Source organism: Phyllobates terribilis, unplaced genomic scaffold (assembly GCF_046119375.1).
Source record: "Phyllobates terribilis strain yellow unplaced genomic scaffold, ASM4611937v1 Scaffold_7__3_contigs__length_470593459, whole genome shotgun sequence".
Taxonomy (NCBI): domain Eukaryota; kingdom Metazoa; phylum Chordata; class Amphibia; order Anura; family Dendrobatidae; genus Phyllobates; species Phyllobates terribilis.
The window spans coordinates 173,138,658-173,161,318 of NW_027362767.1; the positions used below are offsets into that span (position 1 = coordinate 173,138,658).

A 22,661-nucleotide genomic window follows, 5' to 3' on the forward strand; every position below is an offset into this window, starting at 1 on the left:
TGTGTGATGTTCCTAGACACGCGCTGAGTGACCACATTTGCACAACTGTAGCAGGACAATTTTTGATTTTTATTTCAAACCAACGAATCACACAAACCAAGTTCTAAAGTATATGTGACAATAGTCAATTTTTGAACAACCAAATTTCTACACCTATGGCAAGCCAATTTGTTTTTTATTTCAAAACAACGAAATTTCCATCCATTTATCTTTTCTTTTATTTGTTCTTATTTCTACTTCATTCATTTCATTCCTTATCATTTCAATCCATGATTTGCTCTCCTTGTGGTGAGTGCGCGTGCGCGGACTGTTGCGGCCCCGAGTCCTGAACACCGTGGTCTTTTAATGCGGATCACGCCTCGCTTTCACTGGCGGTGAGGGCGTGAGCGTCATCCAGCACGTGACCGCTGGTCACGGGACTCTTTTCCAGGATGCCGCTTCAGTCTTCGCGCGCGCCATTGGATCTACGCTGTGAGCAGCATTGGTTTTATCTCCGCCCACTATCCCCTCATTGGCTGGTTGCCATATAAAAAACGAGCACACCCCTCAGTGTGACACGCCTCCCGAAGAAGCTAAGGCGAAACGTGCGCGTCGGGGCAGGAAGCAGGAGTATCTACATTGGTATGGAATAAGCACTTTACACTTTATTGTTTAGATATGCCTATGTATCGAATGTACCCATTTAGTATTAGGTGTTAGTGACAGCAGGAGATTTTTATCTATTTATATGCACTGGATCGATCACTTTGGCCGCAGGTGCTGGTTATGCAATTAATGAATAGTGCTGGCCTATGCACGTCTATGCACGAGAGCACTAGTATGCTACAGCACTGCTGCCCTGTTGATTCGATCCAATGTGTGGCATAATGAATTAATTGCTTCTGACACCCCATGCTGTTATATATAATATCACTATACTCCTTTTATTTGTGATGAGTGCTTCATCCACAGCATAATCAAATTATCATAAGATTACTTAAGCTTTGCTAAAGATTTCAATGTTGTTTCTCCTGCCTCCTCATGTTTGGTACCTTTCCCTTTTATGGTTCTAATCTGGATTTTAATATGTCTAAAATAAAATATTTATTTTAAAATTATTTTGGTACTTCATGTTTTACTGGGCAATTCTAATATATCCTGGTAAAAAAATTATGAAGTGTACCAAGCCAGGCGGTTTTTAAAAATGTAAACCCACAGTAATTTTACACAAAGCACGTTAAACTATATGGATGACTAACTGAATCCAGCAAAAAAAAATTTAACTTTTTTTTTGGAGCTTTAGATAGCACCACAATGTGTTAATAACTGCGTTAAACTATATGAATGACTAATTTAATCCAGAAAAAAATTCTTGTAAGTAAATGTTTTGAAAGTGTAGTTAATGTACTCCTACTCTCATAAATGCTTTGCACAAAGTGCAAAGCCAGGAAAAAATTATAAGGCGGGTAATACAGTAATCCTCTTCAGATGTCCACTTCTTCTCCTTCCTCGGGAGGCTGGGGAAACTGCCTCCACCTGCTTCCTGGAGCCCGATTCCCAGGTGCCTGGGCTGTAAGTGACCTGGCTTCGGGTAGTGCCAGAGCCCCTGACATGTAGAAATGGGCGACAGCCCCCTGTGTCATCTGCACCATCACCTGCTCACGCATAATAGGTGGGGAACCCCAAGGACAGTACGATTTCTCCGGGGTTGTAGCCCTGTCTCAAGCCGACTCAAGGAGCCTCTTCCAGGTCCATTCATTTCTCAAGGAGGGTACATCCTGCTCCCTTCCTCTCGGATCACACCCACCTCATACTATTTTGAGGAATGTGACCTTGGTTCCAGCTGTCAGCTCTTGCAGCCTTCAATGCAAGTGTTCCGTCTCTACTGCCCACTGGTTAAACGAGATGTGATGACTGGTGCCAAACTCTTCTATGGATCCCCATCTCCACTGCTGGTTGTACGTAACGACCTCCCCCTGTGTGCCAACTGTCAGTGCCTTGCATCTAGCAAGCCCACTAGCATTTCTCCAGCACTGGTCCTGGCTCTCCTCTGTCTTTTCCAACCAGCCTAGGCCCCGCAGTCTGCTCACTAGTTGCTGGATCCTGGCTCTTCCGTCTGCAGTCTGCAAAAACCCCAGCGGTGAAGGTTGCAGCCTGGGTTCGGCCTTTGGTGGTTCTGGGAAAGTGTCCGGTTCCAGAAAACCCGAAATTCCTCCTCCCAAAATTCCTACAGTCGCTCCCTCGGAAGTCTTGCGGGATTCTGCCACTATTGTCGTCCACTAAGCAAGTTATGCTGTATGTATTGCAAAATTCTATCCAGAAAAAAATTTGAACGCTTTTTTGGAGTGTTATGTACCACCGAAATGTACCCCAGAGGATGTAATACTCTATTGATGAGTAAGTGAATACAGAATCATTTTTGAATGCTTTTTTGGAGGGTAATATACCAGCGAAATGTATCCCAGAGGACTTAATACTCTATGAATGAGTATGTGAATGCAGAATAATTTTTGAACACTTTTTTAAAGGGTTACATACCACCAAAATGTACCCCAGAGGACGTAATACTCTATGGATGAGTAAGTGCATTCAGAATAATTTTTTAACGCTTTTTTGGAGTGTTATATACCAGCGAAATCTTACAGAAAGCACGTAATACTCTATGGATGAGGAATTGAATCCATAAATATGTTTCAACGATTTTTTGGAGTGTTATATAACACCGAAATGTACCGCAAAGCACATAATACTCTGAAGGTGAGCAGTTAAATCAAGAAAATAATTTCAACACTTTTATGGATTTTTACATACCACCTTAATGTAACAATATCCTCATTAAACTGTATGGATGACTTCTTGAATCCAGAAAAAAAATTTGGAACGTAAATATTTTGAGAGTGTAGTTGATGTACTTCTACTCTCATAAAGGCTTTCAGAAAGTGCAAAGCCAGGAAACAATATAAGGAGGGTCATCTAGTCATCCATAGATCCCTGAAAGGCAACAACTGGCCGGCCTCATTCAAATATTTTGAAAATATAGCTAATGTACTCCTACACTCATAAAGGATTTGGACAAAGTGCAAAGCCAGGAAAAAATTAGAGAGGGTCATCCATACACCCTTGAAGGCAACTACTGGAGGGCCTCATTCATATATTGAATATTAAAAACAATTTATGTGCTGCTGTCCTCTGGTGGTGTGGAAAGTTGGGGGCTTATCCAGGCTTTGTTAATTTTTATGAGAGTGAGCCTGAAAGCATTCTCTGTTGACAGGTGAAAGGGCCTGTCTGTTATAACCCCCCCACCCAGCAGCACTTAAAACCCACTCAGACAATACGATATTGGCAGGGCAGCACAACACCTCCAAGGCATAGAGGGACAGCTCATGCCAGGTGTCCAGCTTTGAGACCATATGGTTGAAATTTGCAGAGTAATTAGGGAGTACGCTTATTGGGTTATCCAGGTATTGCTTGGCCATCTTTAAAAACTTTTCCCTCCTTGTCAAAAATACCTGGTCATCAGGCCCTGGACGCTGGGTTGGTGTCATGAAATTGGCCCAGGCCTTTCACAGTGTACCTTTGCCTCTGCTGTGTATCTCCCTCGCCTCTCCTCCTTGATTGGGCAAGGAAGCTTGCCCCTTGCCGCTAGCGTTGTCTGATGGGAATTTTTTCAACAAATTTTCCACAATGGCCTTCTGTTATAGCACCATTTTAGAAGACCTCTTCCCCTCAGAAGAAGCTACAAAGTTCTCCTTGTAGCGTGGATCTAGCAGAGTAAATAACCAGTACTCTTTTTTTGCCAAGATGAATGTAATGCGAGGGTCATGGGAAAGGCAGCGGTACATAAAGTTGGCCATATGTGCCAAGCTCCCTACAACCAACACTTCCCTGTCTCCACCAAGATGGCGACTTTCCATCTTCTCCTCCTCCCTCTCATCCTCCTCATTCCCATCCTCAGCCCATCCACATAGAAGAGACGGAAGGAAGGTTGTGTGGGTACTAGCCTCTGTTGCGCTAGCCACCAGCTCATGTTCCTCAGCCTCTTCCTCTTCCTGTTCCTCAGCCTCCACCTCCCCATTGTTACCCAATCCGTGCTGAGCAGATGAGATTGGGCTGGGTAGTATCTCCATGTCTCATGTCTTCCTCTATCTCCACCTCGTCTCCATGCTTAGCTTCATGTTTAATTGTCAGCTGTTTCTGTTTAAGTAGATACAGATGTTAGAACCTTGCTCTTAGGTTTTTTCCTTTGCTGGTCACATGACCTTGTTGGCCTATTTAATCCTGCTCCGCCCTTCTGGCTTTGCTGGACTTCATTGTATAACTACTTTCTAGCTAGCCTGTGCTCTGTATCTAACTCTGTTAGTTTGCTTGGTCTACGGACCTCTATGTTCTATATATTTTGTTTGTTCGTCTGTCTGCTACTATTTCTGTTAGGAGGTGTCCCATTTTCCTCCCAGTCCTTAGTACTTGTAGGGATTCCTTCCCCACATCTATAGGTCTCTGTACAGACTAGCTTAGGACTTTAGCAGGTCTGATCGCAGGATCAGGTCCCCTGTTACATCGTAGGGATCAAGCTGAGTTCTATCGTAGGGACAGATCTCCTCTCTTTCCTTAGCTCTGGTAGCAGAACATAACAGTAAGTCCAGCCTGCAAATTCTCTAAGGAAAGATTTTTCTGTTCCATCATGGTGTCGGTTCTGGATTTGGCTCATCGCCTGCAGGGACTCTCTCTGGAGGTGGCCGAGCTCCGTCAGCACGTGAGTAACTGTCCTGGAGCACATTTCTTGGAGCCTAAGGTATGTTTGCCGGATTTATTTTTTGGTGAACACCGAGAATTTTTTTCATTTAAAAATGCTTGCTTATTGTATTTTCGTTTGAGACCCAAGTCCTCTGGGGATGAATCCCAGCGCATAGGGTTCATAATGTCACTTTTGCGCAAAGAGCCTCAGGAGTGGGCCTTTTCTTTGCAACCTAGTGATACATGCTTCAGATCAGTGGATAGTTTTTTTTCTGCTTTGGGGCTATTATATGATGATCCTGACCGTGTCGCATCAGCTGAGACTGAGTTGAGACGTTTGAGACAGGGATCAGGTAATGTGGAAAAATATTGTACTCATTTCCGTCGTTGGTCTATTCAAACAGGGTGGAACGATTCTGCTCTGAAAAGTCTAGTTCTTGCTGGGCTCAATGAAAGGGTTAAAGACCTGCTAATTGCTTATCCTACACCTGAAGATTTGCAACAGGCTATGCAATTAGCTATACGGGTGGATAGGAGACTGCGTGCAAGGGTTAATGAGAGCAAATCCTCTGCTATGTCAGTTTCTGGTTATGATAATGTGTGTACTAACAGTGGTGAATCGATGGAGATTGGATCGGTGGCACCTCGCTCTCAAGAAAAAGATCGCAGATTTTCTGAAGGCTTGTGTTTCTATTGCGGAAAATCTGGTCATTTGATTAAAGGCTGTGAGCTTCGTATGAAGAAAAAAAAATGGTCAGTCATGCCCGTATTGCCTGTTTAAATTCCAAGGGTGTATTTTTAGCTGCTTCCACGATTGCTCAGGAAAAATTAATGGAATTTCGGGTGTTTGTTGATTGTGGGTCTACTCTGAATGTAATTGATGGGGGATTCTTGGAAAGACTCAATTTAAAACCCGAACCTTTATCATCCCCCATTGCTGTGGTTTCTGTGGATGGTTCCCCTTTGAAGAATATTACTCTCAAGGTCTGTGAATTTCCTCTCACTATTAATGGTGTTCACCATGAGAAATTAGATTTGGTAGTTTTGAATAACTTGCCTTCTCCAGTAATATTGGGATTGCCCTGGTTAAAATTGCACAATCCTGTACTGGATTGGTCTACCAGTGAAATTAAATCCTGGAGCCATAAATGTTATGACAAGTGTTGTAACGGGCGTATTGCAGCTTTGGATAGGGGGGAATTGCCTGTTCCTATTCAGGATTTTTGGAGAGTTTTTTCTGAGAAGGAATCGCAGGTTTTGCCTCCCCATAGAGACTATGATTGTTCTATTGAATTTGTCCCTGGAGCGACTCTTCCTAAAAGTCGTTTATTTAACCTTACTATTCCTGAGAGGAAGGCTTTGGAGGAATACATACAGACAAGTTTGGCCGCCGGTCACATTAGGCCCTCTAAGTCTCCTGTGGCGGTTGGATTTTTTTTTGTTAAAAAAAAGGACGGCGGTTTACGTCCTTGTCTGGATTTTCGTGAGATTAACAAAATTACTGTACGCAATCCTTACCCACTGCCATTGATTCCTGATCTGTTTAACCAGTTAATGGGGGCCAAGTGGTTCTCTAAAATTGACCTTAAGGGGGCATACAATCTGTTGCGCATGAAGGAGGGTGACGAATGGAAGACTGCTTTTAACACTCCTGTGGGTCATTTTGAGAATCTGGTGATGCCTTTTGGTCTTACTAATGCTCCTGCATTTTTTCAGAATCTTATTAATGACATCCTTAGACCTTTGATCGGCAAAAATGTGGTTGTGTATTTGGATGACATTTTGATTTATTCGCCGGATCTGGAGTCTCATTGGCGGAGCGTACGTGAGGTATTACAGTTGTTAATGGACAATACGCTTTTTGCTAAGCTGGAGAAATGTGAGTTCGCTGTACAGAGAATTAGTTTTTTGGGTTACATTATCTCCAGCGAAGGTTTTGAGATGGACCCGGTTAAAGTTCAAGCTGTACAGGAATGGCCTAGGCCTATTGGTTTGAAATCGATACAGAGGTTTTTAGGTTTCGCCAATTATTACAGAAAATTCATAAAAATTTTTTCTAGTATTGTCAAACCTCTGACCGATCTCACCAGGAAAGGTGCTGATGCGGTTCAGTGGTCTTCTGAGGCCATTGAAGCTTTTGTGTATCTCAAGGAGAGGTTCACCTCTGCTCCCATCCTTATGCAGCCTGATGTGACTAAGCCGTTTTTGGTTGAGGTTGATGCTTCCTCTGTGGGGGTTGGCGCAGTATTGTCTCAGGATAACGGGGATGGATTACATCCCTGTGCCTTTTTTTCAAAAAATTTTTCGGAGACTGAACTGAATTACGATATTGGTAATCGGGAATTATTGGCTATTAAACTCGCATTTGAACACTGGCGCCACTTCTTGGAAGGTGCGGAATTTCCCGTTCAGGTTCTTACGGATCATAAAAATCTGATTTATCTTGATGCTGCCAAGCGCCTGAATGCCCGTCAGGCTAGGTGGGCACTGTTTTTCTCGCGGTTTAATTTCTCCGTTACTTACATCCCTGGTACTAAGAATGTTAAGGCGGATGCCTTGTCTCGCAGTTTTTCTCCCATAGTCGGTGCTGAGAAAGAGGAGAACATTTTACAAGAAGGTGTTGTGATAGCTGCTTTGGACTCCATTTTGGAAGATGAGATTCTTAAAGCACAGGAGAATGCCCCATCTAACACTCCTCATGGGAAGTTGTTTGTGCCTGGGACCTTTAGGAGAGATTTGTTTGTTGAGTGTCACGAATCTCGGTTGGCAGGTCATCCCGAGAGACTGGTGGGTCGCAGTTTTTGGTGGCCTGGATGGCAGAAGGAAGTCATTAAGTGGGTGCGTCAATGTACTATATGTGCTAGATCTAAGTCCTCACATACTCCTGCTGCGGGGTTGCTTTGTCCTTTGGAGGTTCCCAGTGCTCCTTGGACACATTTGGCTATGGACTTTATAACTGACCTTCCCCCCTCTGAGGGTTTTACTGTCATCTGGGTGGTCGTGGACCGTTTTAGCAAGATGTGTCACTTGGTTCCCTTCGTCAAACTGCCCTGCGCTAAAACTCTCGCTAAGGCCTTTGTCAAGGAAATTGTCAGACTTCATGGCGTTCCTACTGACATTGTTTCTGATAGGGGTCCTCAGTTCGTGGCTCGTTTTTGGCGTGCCTTTTGTGACAGGTTGGGAGTTCATTTGTCGTTCTCGTCCGGATATCATCCTGAATCTAATGGCCAGACAGAAAGGAAAAACCAGGATGTTGAGCAGTTCTTGCGTTGTTTTGTGGCAGACAATCAAGAGGGGTGGTCTGAGTTTCTGCCACTTGCTGAATTTGCTCTGAACAATCATACATCTTCTTCTGCTGGTTGTTCGCCTTTTTTTTGTTGTTCTGGGAGACATCCGTCGTTTGGGTCGTTCTCCAAGTTGGGATCTGCCGTGCCTGAGGAGGAGAATTTTTCCGGTGATTTCGAGAGAGTTTGGACGGATGTGCGTGGTAATCTTCAGGAGGCCAACAGAAAATCTAAAGACTACTTTGATAGGAAACGACAGGAGGTTTTGTTCGCTGTTGGTGACATGGTTTGGTTGTCCTCTAGGAATCTGCGGTTGAGGATTCCTTCTAAGAAATTGGGTCCCAAGTTTGTAGGGCCCTTTAAGGTGCTTCAGGTTGTCAACCAATCTGCTGTTAGGTTGGAGGTTCCTACCTCCTGGAGAATTAATCCGGTATTTCATGTCTCTCTGTTGAAAAAAGCTGTTGTATCGGATTGTGACGCCTCTGCCTCTGTTCCTCCGGTGGTGGAGGACGGGGAATATGAAATTTCTCGCATCCTTAACTCTAGACCACGGTTCCCCAACTCCAGTCCTCAAGGCCCACCAACAGGTCATGTTTTCAGGATTTCCTTAGTATTGCACAGGTGATGGAATTATTGCCTGTGCAGGTGATGCAATTATCACCTGGGTAATACTAAGGAAATCCTGAAAACATGACCTGTTGGTGGGCCTTGAGGACTGGAGTTGGGGAACCCTGCTCTAGACGGTATAGAGGTAGTTTGCAGTATCTTGTGGCCTGGAAAGGTTTCGGACCCGAGGATAACTCTTGGGTGAGGTCGGATGATGTTTCCGATTCCAGACTTATCAGAGCGTTTCACAGGACATTTCCTGATAAGCCTGGTCCTAAGGGATCCGGAGGATCCTCTTAGAAGGGGGAGTACTGTTAGAACCTTGCTCTTAGGTTTTTTCCTTTGCTGGTCACATGACCTTGTTGGCCTATTTAATCCTGCTCCGCCCTTCTGGCTTTGCTGGACTTCATTGTATAACTACTTTCTAGCTAGCCTGTGCTCTGTATCTAACTCTGTTAGTTTGCTTGGTCTATGGACCTCTATGTTCTATATATTTTGTTTGTTCGTCTGTCTGCTACTATTTCTGTTAGGAGGTGTCCCATTTTCCTCCCAGTCCTTAGTACTTGTAGGGATTCCTTCCCCACATCTATAGGTCTCCGTACAGACTAGCTTAGGACTTTAGCAGGTCTGATCGCAGGATCAGGTCCCCTGTTACATCGTAGGGATCAAGCTGAGTTCTATCGTAGGGACAGATCTCCTCTCTTTCCTTAGCTCTGGTAGCAGAACATAACAACAGAAGCGGGATCGTTGTGCTGACTATGGCATCATCGCTGCTTACCATTTTTGTGGGGTCTTCAAAGTCTTGCAGAACCGCACAAATGTCAGACATCCACGTCCACTCTTCAGTTGCTATGTGCGGAGGCTGACCAGAATACCGATGAGCATGTTGGAGCTGGTACTCAACGACTAGCCTCTGCTGCTCACAAAGCCTAGTTCAGTATGGAGTTCCAGCGCATGAGCACGTCGCACACCAGTCGGTGAGCTGGCACTTGCATGTGCTTCTGCAGCACTGCCAGATCGCGGCGGCATCTATAGCCGGCTTGTAGAAATGGGCGCTGAAGTGGCATACCTTGACCAGAAGCTCTGGCAAATCTGGGTTTGTTTTCAGAAACCACTGAACTACCAAGTTGAGTGCATGTGTCAAGCATGGTACGTGTGTCAGCTTGCTAAGCTTCCCAGCCGCCACTTGGTAGAGGCAAAAAAACGTTCACAGACCTTTTGTTGAAATTTGTTGTAGGTCGAATGTTATATTCACCCGACTATTGATATTTTTGCCCTAATAGGGGACTTGAAGCTGAGTTCATTTGATCGATTGTACCATATATTGCAATACTCCTGTAGCAACTTAATGCTGCTGTCAGGGAGTGGCAGCAGTATTTAAGTGGTTACAGGGAACCTGTCACGTTGAATAATGCTATTTATCTGCAGGTATAGGGTTAATCTGCAGGCAAATAGTATAAGAATGGTTCCCGACTGCCATACTGAAAGCTCAGCTCTTGGGCGAAAATTTCGGTCATCCAGGGATGCTGCCGTGGATTCAGTCACTGCTCAAAGCACTGTGAATGGCAGCTATAAGGACATAGGCTGACAAGTTTACATTTTTGTTACTTATATCTTATATATGTATTTCTTAAATAAAGTTAAATAACAAGGAAAGTAAAGAAAATCAATTCTACTATTAGATATACTATGAAACCTAGGCCACATTTTCCGCAGCCTCATATCTTATCCTTTATTCTACTTTCATGTTTAGGACCAGCCCTATATGGAACAATCATTTTTCGTACAATTTGTGGATATCTTTATTTTTGTGTTTTTATATATATTCTCAACCCATTTCAGGTTTTCCTTCAATTTTTGGTTGATAGGATCCTACTCAATTTTTGCTAATTAGATTAGCTCCATGGCGTCAATGTTATCACTCTCAAATATCTAATAATAAGGTTTTAATTACACTTCAACATAAACAATTTCTACCAATGAATATTCATAAAAATTGTCCAAAAAAGCTGTAAACAGTAATAAAAAAAATGTACATAGTATAACAAGATGCAAACTCAAGGCCGTATATGGTGCAGGTCTTCCACCAAATATCAAAATTAAACTTGGAACTGTGCTTTGCATGGCGTGATATGGAGAGCATTGTGTCAACAAGAATAGCTTTTTATCAGAAAACAATACTGAGAAGTTCCCCAGAAAAGGCAAGTAAACAAAGATAGGAAGCAAAGGTGTAAGAGAATGGGAGCGGGGGTTGCAGTTACACCTGGGCATTGGATCCTACTGAGGGCCAAAGGTCCTTTGGCCCATACGGGAAGACTAGTTTTATTAAAGACCAATTCTAGTTAAATATTTTGCATTGTGACCCACGATCATTAAAGCATTTGTCATTTTAATTTTTATTTCAGAAATCAATAGTGCTCATGAAAATAAGAAACTTTGTAATATATCTCATCTGATCAGGGAACACTGCTTGTTTTAAATTGATCAGCCATTATCAAAATTGTCAATTCAATTGTAAAATCTGTATTCAGTGATGACTTTCCCCATTACCGAGATAGGAGATGGCAGCTGCTACAGAAACAATTCTATGTAAGATAGGAGATGGAAGTTACTATGAATACAAGTATATTTATCTCCCTTCTATCTCAGTAGTGGGAAAGTCTTCACTGAATTGAGAATTTTGATAATGATGATTGATCAGTTTTGGTAGGGAAAGAAGCAGATTTCCCTGATAAGATATATTAAAAAGCTGCTTATTTTCATGTGTATTATTGATTTATTAAATAAAACTTAGAGTAAAACCTTTTAAGTTACACTCTCTGATATTAAGGTACTAGGTTTACCAGCAACCTGAAAAAACAAAAAGATACTGCCCATGGACACAGTGACGGAACAGTCCAGCCACACTCAAAAGACTTTTATGCAAAATAATGGCTGACTTATGCTATCTGTAGAAAGGGAGATAAATAAGCCACCACCCTCAAATGAAATGGGATGGAGATGATGTCCAGGAGTCGGTGCGCCACATAGAAAAGAACTGAAAAATGAAATAAAAAAGCCCTAAATGGTTGTGTAGAATCAACTTTTGGAAGAGGCAGGTCTATAAGTTAAAATTAAAGTCGCAAAATCTGAGAGATGACCAACAAGACACACGGAGAGGTTGGTGTCGAATTTACCCACATCTGAAACACTTTGAAAGTAGGCGACAAATTTAGATAGGCACAATCTCGAAAAAGGCAGGCAGAAGTGAGATAATCAAATCATTATGAAGGATGAACTTGAATTGTTTAAACAGGTTACTATTGGAATTGGTATTAAAGGTGTCCATGATCTTCTTCTCAGCAGTGGCCAAGGGTATCTACCAAACTGATAAGCACCATAAGGAATGTTTTTGCAGCTTTGTCATAGTGGTTGGTGATGGTGATAGTTCTACAGCAGAACCCCTATCTTTATGACATATGAGAATTTTCCTGTGCGTGGAGATTTGGTGTCTGAAGCAAGGTCTCCAGTGAGGATGGCTCAGTAGTGGGCTAAGCAATGTGTAGTTGTGGCGCGAAGTTATGACATGGCTGAAAATACTGGTAAAATTAAATTCTTGGTATACAGAAGCTTAGCAAAGCTAGTGGTAGGTAGTTCGGTCTGGTGGGTCTGTGGAAGAGTAGAGGTCTCACGTAATGGAATATTAGAAGAACGTAATAGTAAGAACATTACTTTCTACATTTCTCTAGTGAGTAGAACCAATCTTGACCCAGGGGCTTAAATAATGGAGAGGTTATTATAAAAATCATCTAATCCTGGAGCTGTTTCACGCCAGTACATATTCCATAAAAATCAGCAACCACGAAGGCTAGGTTCTTGTCCTCTTTCTTTGTAGGAGAGGTGGATGACTGAAAGAAGTCCATGTCTCTGAGCGCTGGTAGGTATTTTGAAGATTTGCAACCATCCCATCTTTTGAGGCACTATAATATATAGATCCAGATTAGTGTGTAACAGAACACCAAGATATATTGAGCTTATTAATACAGTACGGCAGTAATCTAATGTCCCATTAACTTGGTTCCTTGTAATTGTCTGTGGTCAGTATTTATGCTTGAACGTTAATTAAGTCATGGTTTAGAATTTCTTGATAAAAGATAAAACCATGTCAGGATTCTTTACGTATTTGGTAAGAAAGGCTTTCCCAGCGATGTTTCCTAACGCCTTCAAACTCTGGTTGCTGTTCAGTTGCTTCTGTAGTTCTTTAGGCAAGATATCGTCATTATCAATCATCTTCTTTATCTTGTTATACTCTCCAGATTCCTTGACGACTGTCACAATGTTATCCATTACAAGCTCTGAAATACAGACCAGACATTAGCACATATGTAAGAAACCACATACAATATGTCTACGAGCTTCTTTGAGCCATAAATGACATGCCCAATACGATAATTGGGCCTACACTGAGACTCTGTAGCAATTACTGTCTACAAACCACATAATACAGTGAAACCTTTTTGGGATGACCTCCCATTTTAAATCAAACCAGTCTTCACGGATGGTCCTCTTAAGGAGCAAAGCCAATACTCGTGGTACATTAAGACACTGAAAATCTTGCCTCCATCTTCCTAAATAGGTGGTCTTTTGAAGAGTTTCCCCATAATCAGCCTTTACATATCGTGTATAGTCCTCCGTGACTACCTTAGGCTTGTAGTCACACTGTGATCGTTTTACCAAAGCTTAGTGATTTTTATGGCGGAAACCTAGTCTTGATCTTTAGATTTGATCTGTTTGCGTAAAAACATATGATATGACATTGTTAACAACCTGCTGGTGAAATATCATTGTTGGCATGTATGACTTCTGAAGGCTCGGGAGGGGTCTGAAAAAGAAAACAAAGCTAGAGTAAGCATCTGCTGATATTTTTTTATAAGACTTTAATAGCACATTTTAGTCTCCAGAAAAGATTAAAAAATGTGAAGGACAAAATGACGTTTTTTTATATCCGAAAAGTGTGAAATCAGTAAGTGGGTGGTATAGTATTACTGACTACAGAGGTATGTTTGGATGTAGAGTGGGGCGTTTACTATACATGTCTTATAGGATGAATTATGGGCCTTATTCTAGAGATGAGCGAATATATTTGAAAGAATAGAATTCTACTTTACATTATAAAAATGCAGATTTTGGAGAATTTACTTCTGCGCACATTCAGCTTCATTTACAGGTTAAAAAATACTTATACTCACTTTACCGCTCACCTCTCTGGCCCTTCTGCTGCTCACCGTCACCCATCCGGTCCTCATTTCATTTTCATATCACCGCCGCTCAAACTGATATTCCCGGGCCTATTCAAATTGGCATGGTACTTCCAACTCTAATAAGACCCAGGATGTTTCTGCACAAGGTCACGGCACATTTGATGCAGAACCATCCTGGGCCTCATCAGAGCTGGAAGTTCCGGTCCAGCGTGAAGGGAATCCACACTAGTGACGGTGATAAGAAAATGAAATGAGGACTGGATGGGAGACAGTCAGGAGCAGAGAGGCAGTAAGTTGAGTAGAAGTATTTTTTTTATATAGTACTGATGTAAGATCCCAGAGCTTCTCTGTGAATTGAATTTCATGGAAAATTCTGCGTGAACAGACAATTTTGAATGTTGCCTGCTCAGCTCATCTCTATTTACCACCCATACTGTTGCAGACCTTCTCTACTTGAAAAGCTCTAGTGCTATGGAGAACACACCATATCGTCTTTTTCAGGTTCTTCGTCTTTTGGTTTTTCGTCTCCCGAACTTGGCTCCTCTTTCACTTGATTAATTTGCAGATCATCTCTGAAAGCTAAAATAGGTCACCTACTATTAGCAAAACACAGTACATTATTTTGGGGTGTTGTAGAACATTAGGACATTTTACAATGAAGTTTTTAATACATGCAATGAACGGACAGGACTTTGACTCCAGGATACAGCCTAGGCCTAGTTGCCTAATATTTAGAGAAAAGCTTTGCAGAACCCTGGTCCAGCATCTACCTCAATACTCCTCTGCATCCCGACCAGGGCAATGTGGAGTTTCTTTGATGACACTCAAATGCCAGCATCGTCAATGCTTCTTGTGATCAAATTACACAAACCACATCATGACATCACAAGAGGCCTTATAGACTTGACCTTATTTGAAGTCATGACGTCAAATAATCACAAGAGGTGCCTAGGATGTCGTCACTCAAGTGCCAGCCGAGGATGTTCACACCGCCCTGGTGCAGCTGTCACGTAGTACCAATATGAATGCTTTACCAGGGTCCTGGTAATCTTTTTGCTCAAGTGTTGTGTTGTTTTAGTGCACTTCCTTTTTTCAGTATGAAAAATTGACATATATGTGATGATTACCCCTCTAAAGTCTATCTATGGGACCTCTTGGGAGATCACTCGTAGACTGTGAGCCCTCGCGGGCAGGGTCCTCGCTCCTCCTGTACCAGTCGCTGACTCGTTTTGTTAAGATTATGTAAATGCTTTTGTTATGTATATCCCTATCACATGTAAAGCGCCATGGAATAAATGGCGCTATAATAATAAATAATAATAATAATAATCACTTGTTTATGATCATCATCAGCTGACAGTCAGTTTCCACATTGGAATCAGTAGGGAGGTAGTTTGATGCGCCACAACCTATCTCTGCATTATAAGAGTTAAAAACCAAGTAAGGTCCTCTCCATTGACTCCCAAAGTAGTTGAACTCACCTCTAATAAAGCTTTCCGCAGAAAGGCTGGAATCTTCTAATGTATCTAGTAACTGAAAGAGAAATGAGATTAGAGGACAATTTTTTTTGACCCATATGTAATTACAATATAGTTAGCAATTCTTCTGTACGTTGATGTGGCCACTTCCAAAACAGTGTTATCTGTATATAAAGCAAAAAGTAACAAGATTAGTAGGAGTAGATGTACTTGATCCTACAACCAGCTATAATTTGTGTGCATGAAGTCTACAGGTGTAAAATAATATGTACATTTATTTCCATTAGTACAATATCATTAGCTGATGAGTCTTTTCAAAACCTAGTTTCTATCAATCTTGATGTAAATCAGACGAGCCAACAAATATGTACAAATTGAGAGAAACTCTCACGGGTTTACTGCAACAGAGAGGGGCCAGAAGACCGCAGTGTCTGATTTCGCATACTCCTGCAATGATTACATGCACTTCACCATCATATTAAACAGTGCAGGTTTCTTCTAGCAGTGCAGGGGTTAATCTGTTCAGTTGAGAGCTTCTGGAGCTTTCCTGCTTTGATGGTCTCAGCTGTTCAGTGTTGGCCACTCCCCTCTGGCAATCATCTCTGGCAATCAGGGATTGTCTGTGTTAGTTTCATACTGCCTGGTTCTAGAGTTGGAGGTGTTGGCTTTTTTCAGGAGGTGTTTTGAGTGTTGTTCAAAAGACTTGCTTGGAGATTTGTCTGTGTGCACATCTTCATTCTCTCCTATTTGAACTTTCCTTCTCTTTACTTCCCGGTGTTCCACTCTGTTATTTGTGAGTGTGTATTTGTATAATTAGTATTTTCATTTATCCCTGTACGTTTTCCTTTGTTAGTCTGGTTTGTGTATTTTTATACACAACTACTTCCCTGGATGGGGTAGAGGACAGATAAGGACTCATCAAGGCACATGGCCCCGGCATCTTCACCATTAGATGTAATCCAGGGAGCAGGGATAGCTAGGGGGGCCCTAGCCTTAAGGATAGGGAAGGAGCCCCTAGCCCCAGGATATCATACAACAGTATCATGACCGAAACCACCAATGGTTAAAAAGTTGACTGATGCAATTTAAACAACAGTAGATTGTACCTCATCTTGGGAAGGTTTCTTATTGAGAAGATTTTCAACACTTCGAACAGCATCAATAACTTCATCTTTATATGCCTCAAACATCATAGCAGTGGACACAGTACAATCTTATGGGGGAAAAAAAATGGATGGAAGATGAAGATTACAAAATGCAGAACTTTAGGCAATAAACAGTGCTTATTATTTATGGTGGTGTCTTTAACATAAACAGCAAATAAATATTAATGTTTTTTTCATACTCAATATTTGAGAAGAGAGAATCATTTCACAGGACCCTTGTCCAATGGCAAAACCAGTAGTGCCTGGAACAGTCATCCTACCTGCTAGAATCCCTAGCATCATGCTTCATTCATCCATCATTTCAAAAGCTTGATTTTAAGAAAAATGCATGTCCCTTAATATTTAGCAAAACCTCTTTGAGTTGACAACCAAAAATTGCAGTGAAAAAATGTTCTTCTAAAAGAACAGTAGCTTTCTAAAAGAAGATGCAGCAATATGAACCCTCTTTACTTGTATTATATAGGATACGTTTGTTTTTACACTCAATACTCCCTTTAGATGGGAGAACCCATTCATATCAATGAATAACCCTGAAGATCTAATCTCAAAAGAGGAGGTCCAATGTTGAGCAAATATTGGAGTTTGTGGTTCTTCTAAATTTAAGATGTTCAGTTAGTCCCAACTTGACTTTGCAGTAAGCTTACATGTCCAGCCGTTGTGATTCAGCATCCTCTAAATGGGTATCCCTCGACACCAGTATATTTTTCCACCTCTTGACTGCCGTCCCAGTCTTGACTACTCGTCATCCTTGGTACTTTGTCTTCCCAAAGCTAACCGATTCCCCAGATTGTTATACCACACAAAATTCTTGTTGAGTATTTGCTGGCACATGATCACTAGCCAATCTGACAATTTTTTATAACGTATATTACTGATTTAATGACCCAAACTGTACTTCTATGCATCATTTCCTACTACTATGAGCAACTGCTTGTTTCGCTGAGTATACATTAGATCAGGTTGTTAAATCTAAGTTTTCCAAAAAAAGAAGCCTGACGAAGGCGACCTTCAGAAATCAAAATCAATGGTCACCAAAATATGGGTGGACAAAACAGAATTCTAAAAAAAGGGGACCATTTAGTTGAATAGTGCTCGACTAACATTTTTCCTTGAATATTGGTAATAATCACTAAGTAAAAAAAAAACATGGGAGTTGGGACACTTCTAAAACTTTAATCAAATACACCTTATAGTGTGTCTAAAAAGGAAATGCAGTTTTCACCACTCATGCGATGAACAATATTGGATTATGTACATGATGAAGACTCTTATCCACAATATGGCTTGAAAATCATCAATCAGTTGAGACCAAGGACACTTTATACTAATCCTCACTTTGATTAGATTGTGCCTCACATGCTGAATTTGACCAGGCGAGGTCCTGCCCACAACATCTCTTGATGCAACTGTGCTACCTGAGAAAACTCCTTTTTTGTGTTCTTCTATTCTGCACCAAGACTAATATATAAAACATGGGTAAAAAAAAACATAGATATTATAAAGTGGTCTAAATTACACCCTAAATTTAACTTGCTAGTGTTGGAAAATGAAGTTTTTGTACTTACCATGGAAACTGGGTCTGTTCTCTGCGTTTTGGTTCCAACATCTAATCATTAAGTCTTTAGCTTCAGGCACCATTTTGACCTCACTGTACTCATCTACATCGCTAACTCTAGGTCTTTGGCCATCAGCCACCAAGCGCCGGATATCAGCTGCATCTCTACCTGCAATAGAGGAAGACAAACTAATTTGAAACCCGCTGTATATTGGGCCAACAAAAAATAAAGGAATGTATTATTTTCCATGAACGTGCTGTGTTGTCTGAGGCTGTGTACTGGAACCTACCATGGTAGGGCTCTTCACTTGAGAACAATCTCCACATTAAGATTCCGTAGCTACAATTCAGAAAAAAATAATAGAGAAATATCATACACATATTATTAATGTCGGATGATCTTCTGTCTAACAGTGCCTTGAAAAAGTATTCAGAACCCATGAACTTTTCCACATTTTTTTAACATTACACCTACAAACTTAAATGTATTTTATTGGGATTTTATGTGATGCCAACACAAAGTTGCAAGTGTTTGTGAAGTGTTAATGAAATGATACATGTATTCAAATATCTTAAAAATATAAATCTGAAAATTGTGAGGTGCATTTATATTCAGGCCCTCTGAGTCACTACTTTGTAGAACCACCTTTCGCTGCAATTACTGCTGCAGTCTTTTGGGGTCTGTCTCTCCAGCTTTGCACATCTAGAGGTGACATTTCTGACCATTCTTCTTTTAAAACTAGCTATATCTCAGTGAGATAGGATGGAGAGCATAGTGTTTTGCATTTAGCCCCAAAAGTTATACTTAGGTCCCATTTGACCAGAGTGCCTTCTTCCACACGCTCACTGTATCCTCTACATGGCTTTTTGCAAACTGGAAACTGGACTTCTTATGGCTTGCTTTCAAAAATGGCTTTCTTCTTGCCACTCTTACATAAAATCCATTTTTGTGGAAAGTACGACTAAGGCCATGTTCATACGTTCAGTATTTTGCCTTTATTTTACGTCAGTATTTGTAAGCCAAAACCAGGAGTAGGTGAAAAATAACAGAAGTGGTGACATGTTTCTTTTATACTTTTCTTCTTATTTTTCCACTCCTGATTTTAGCTACAAATACAGATGTAAAATACTGACCAAATACTGAACATGGCCTTATAGTTGTCCTGTGGGCAGATTCTGCCCCCTGAGCTGCAGAACTCTCACATTTCTCACATTTTGTGTTCTCACACAAACCTCTGAGGCCTTCACAGAACAGCAGTAGTTACAGTGGGTACGGAAAGTATTCAGACCCCTTTACATTTTTTACTCTTTGTTTCATTGCAGCCATTTGGTAAATTCTAAAAGGTTCCATTTTTTTCCTCATTAATGTACACTCTGCCCCCATCTTCACTGAAAAAAAACAGAAATGTAGAAATTTTAGTTTAGGTTTAATTAAACTGATAGGACTTGATTTGGAAAGGCACACACACCTGTCTATATGAGACCTCACAGCTCACAGTGCATGTCAGACCAAATGAGAATGATGAGCTCAAAAGGTACTGCCCAAGGAGCTCAGAGACAGAATTGTGGCAAGGCACAGATCTGGCCAAGGTTACAAAAGAATTTCTACATTACTCAAGGTTCCTAAGAGCACAGTGGCCTTCATAATCCTTAAATGGAAGAAGTTTGGAACCACCAGAAGTCTTCCTAGACCTGGCCGTTCAGCCAAACTGAGCAATCGTGGGAGAAGAGACTTGGTGAAAGAGATAGGGAAGAACCCCAAGATCACTGTGGCTGAGCTCCAGAGATGCAGTAGGGAGATGGAAGAAAGTTCCACAAAGTCAACTATCACTGCAGCCCTCCACCAGTCGGGCCTTTATGGCAGAGTGGCCCGATGGAAGCCTCTCCTCAGTGCAAGACATATGAAAGCCCGCATACAGTTTGCTCAAAAACACATGAAGGACTCCCAGATTATGAGAAATAAGATTCTCTGGTCTGATGAGACAAAGATAAAACTTTTTGGTAATAATTCTAAGCGGTATGTGTGGAGAAAACCAGGCACTGCTCATCACCTGCCCAATAAAATCCCAACAGAGAAACATGGTGGTGGCAGCATCATGCTATGGGGGTGTTTTTCAGCTGCAGGGACAGGACGACTGGTTGCAATTGAAGGAAACATGAATGCGGCCAAGTACAGAGATATCCTGGATGAAAACCTCTTCCAGAGTGCTCTGGACCTCAGACTTGGCCGAAGGTTCACATTCCAACAAGACAATGACCCTAAGCACACAGCTAAAATAAGAAAGGAGTGGCTTCAGAACAACTCTGTGACCATTCTTGCCTGGCCCAGCCAGAGCCCTGATCTAAACCCAATTGAGCATCTCTGGAGAGACCTGAAAATGGTTGTCCACCAACGTTCACCATCCAACCTGACGGAACAAGAGAGGATCTGCAAGGAAGAATGGCAGAGGATCCCCAAATCCAGGTGTGAAAAACTTGTTGCATCATTCCCAAGAAGACTCATGGCTGTACTAGCTCAAAAGGGGGCTTCTACTCAATACTGAGCAAAGGGTCTGAATACTTATCACCATGTGATATTTCAGTTTTTCTTTTTTAATAAATTTGCAAAAATTTCTACATTTCTATTTTTTTCAGTCAAGATGGGGGCAGAGTGTACATTAATGAGAAAAAAAATTAACGTTTTAGAATTTACCAAATGGCTGCAATGAAACAAAGAGTGAAAAATGTAAAGGGGTCTGAATACTTTCCGTACCCACTGTATACTGAGAATAAATTGCACACATAGGTGGACTCATTTTACTAATTATGTGATTTCTGGAGGCAATTGGTCACTCGTAGTGTTGAGCGAGCATGCTCGACATTGCTCAGTACTCGCCCGAGCATCTCACTACTTGGGATGTTCGGCGAGCACTGAGCATTTTCAGGTTACTCGGGCGGGAGCTCGGGTCTCCGCCTTGCATGCTTGGCGCTCTTTACAGAGCCAATGAACATGCAGGGATTGCCAGCCAGTCACTGTAATGCCGCAGCCATGTTGGTTGTGGGCATTACAGTGATTGGCTGGCCGCACAGCGTCACCTCGAGTATTTAAAACCGGGCGCCGCCATCTTGGACACAGTCGCTCCAGATCAGACAGTGTAGGGTCAGTGCTGCTGAGCTAGGGAGAGATTTATACTGCGAAATAGGTAGTGTAGGGTCTCTAAAGCCTGCCAAATCAAACAAACAGTCCTTCTCAGGACTAATATCCATCCCAGATATCAGGCAGGCAGACAGGCAGGCTGTATAGGAGATGCAGTGGTTATACCAGCAAACACTGCATTACAGTCCTGTGTGCTTCTGCTGCTCAAATTGCTGGACTTATCTCCCTGGTCTCAGGGGCCAGGAAAAATCCTTTTTTTCATCTAAATCCGTTTTTTTTTTTCCCTCAGTCAGACTGTACAAATACCCGTCTTATTAACCTTTTGGTATTCCCCCCCCCCCCCCCCCCCCAAAAAAAAAATTGAATGTGTCTGTGAGTGTTCAGACACCAATATATCTGTTTAAAAGAGTCTGGTTTCGGCCAGATAACTAGAACTGTGGTTTTGCAGTTCCACGGTTCAAATCTATGTATTATCCACTTTTTTGCATTTTTTCCATAAAAAAAAAACAGTTTGAGTGTCTCGCTGACTGTTCAGACACAAATATATCTATTTAAAAGATTCTGGTGTAGGCCAGAGAAATAGAACTGTGGTTTTCCTCTTCCACGGTTCTAATCTCCTTTTTATTACCCTTTTTCCATTGATAGTGCGAGTGTAAGCTATTTTACTTCAGGAGGAGGAGGGAGAGGAGGAGGAAAAAGGGTGAGGAGAAGGAGGAGGGGGAGGAGGAGGGGGAAGAGAGAGAAGAGTAGGACGGAGAGGAGGAGGAGCGAGAGGAGGGAGAGGAGGAGGAGGGGGAGGAGGGAGAGAAGGAGGAGGGAGAGAAGGAGGAGGGAGAGGACACGGAAGTCTTGCCCGTCAGCAGTCTGGCACGCATGGCTGACTTTATGTTACGCTGCCTTAACCGTGACCCTCGCGTTGTCAAAATGTTGGGTGATAGTCATTACTGGTTGGTGACACTTTTAGACCCCGTTACAAGGACAACTTTCACTCTCTTATTCCTGAGGTGATTCCTCTGTGCCTGTTAATTATTGGGTATCCAAGCTGGACACTTGGAATGATCTCGCTCTGTACGGCTTGGAAGTCCTGGCCTGCCCTGCCGCTAGCGTGTTATCGGAGCGTGTTTTTAGTGCCGCTGGGGGAATTATAACTAATAAGCGCACTCGCCTGTCAACTGACAATGCTGACAAGCTGACCCTTATCAAAATGAACAAGGGCTGGATTGGGCCAGACTTCTCATCACCATCGAATGACAGCAGAGTAACAAGTTAAATCCACTGTGTTATTTCAGGAGCTGTATTCCCATGCACCGCTTCACACCCACACATGGGTATACGCTTCCTCATTTCGGCTGTTTTTTGCTCTTCTCCTTATCCTCAGCCTCCACCACCACTATACCACCAGGGTGACCGTGTTCCGTGTTGCCAGCATTGCAAGTTCCTCTGTCCTAATTTTTGGCAGCTTTTGCTTGGAAGGCAAAGACTA

The 22,661-nt window shown here is 42.1% G+C and overlaps 1 protein-coding gene across 1 annotated transcript in view; it reads right to left on the reverse strand.

The window, feature by feature from the left end:
- Positions 1–10,534: 10,534 nt before the first annotated feature.
- LOC141154089 (receptor-interacting serine/threonine-protein kinase 3-like) overlaps positions 10,535–22,661 on the reverse strand; it is a 38,477-nt gene continuing 26,350 nt past the window's right edge. The window contains exons 4-10 of the mRNA XM_073639533.1: positions 18,329–18,382; positions 18,053–18,207; positions 16,428–16,534; positions 15,325–15,376; positions 14,328–14,422; positions 13,410–13,464; positions 10,535–12,937 (exon numbers count right to left, since the gene is read on the reverse strand). Coding sequence (XP_073495634.1) covers positions 12,717–12,937; positions 13,410–13,464; positions 14,328–14,422; positions 15,325–15,376; positions 16,428–16,534; positions 18,053–18,207; positions 18,329–18,382 — 739 coding nt within the window. The 3' untranslated portion in view covers positions 10,535–12,716. The remainder of the gene's footprint in view (positions 12,938–13,409; positions 13,465–14,327; positions 14,423–15,324; positions 15,377–16,427; positions 16,535–18,052; positions 18,208–18,328; positions 18,383–22,661) is intronic.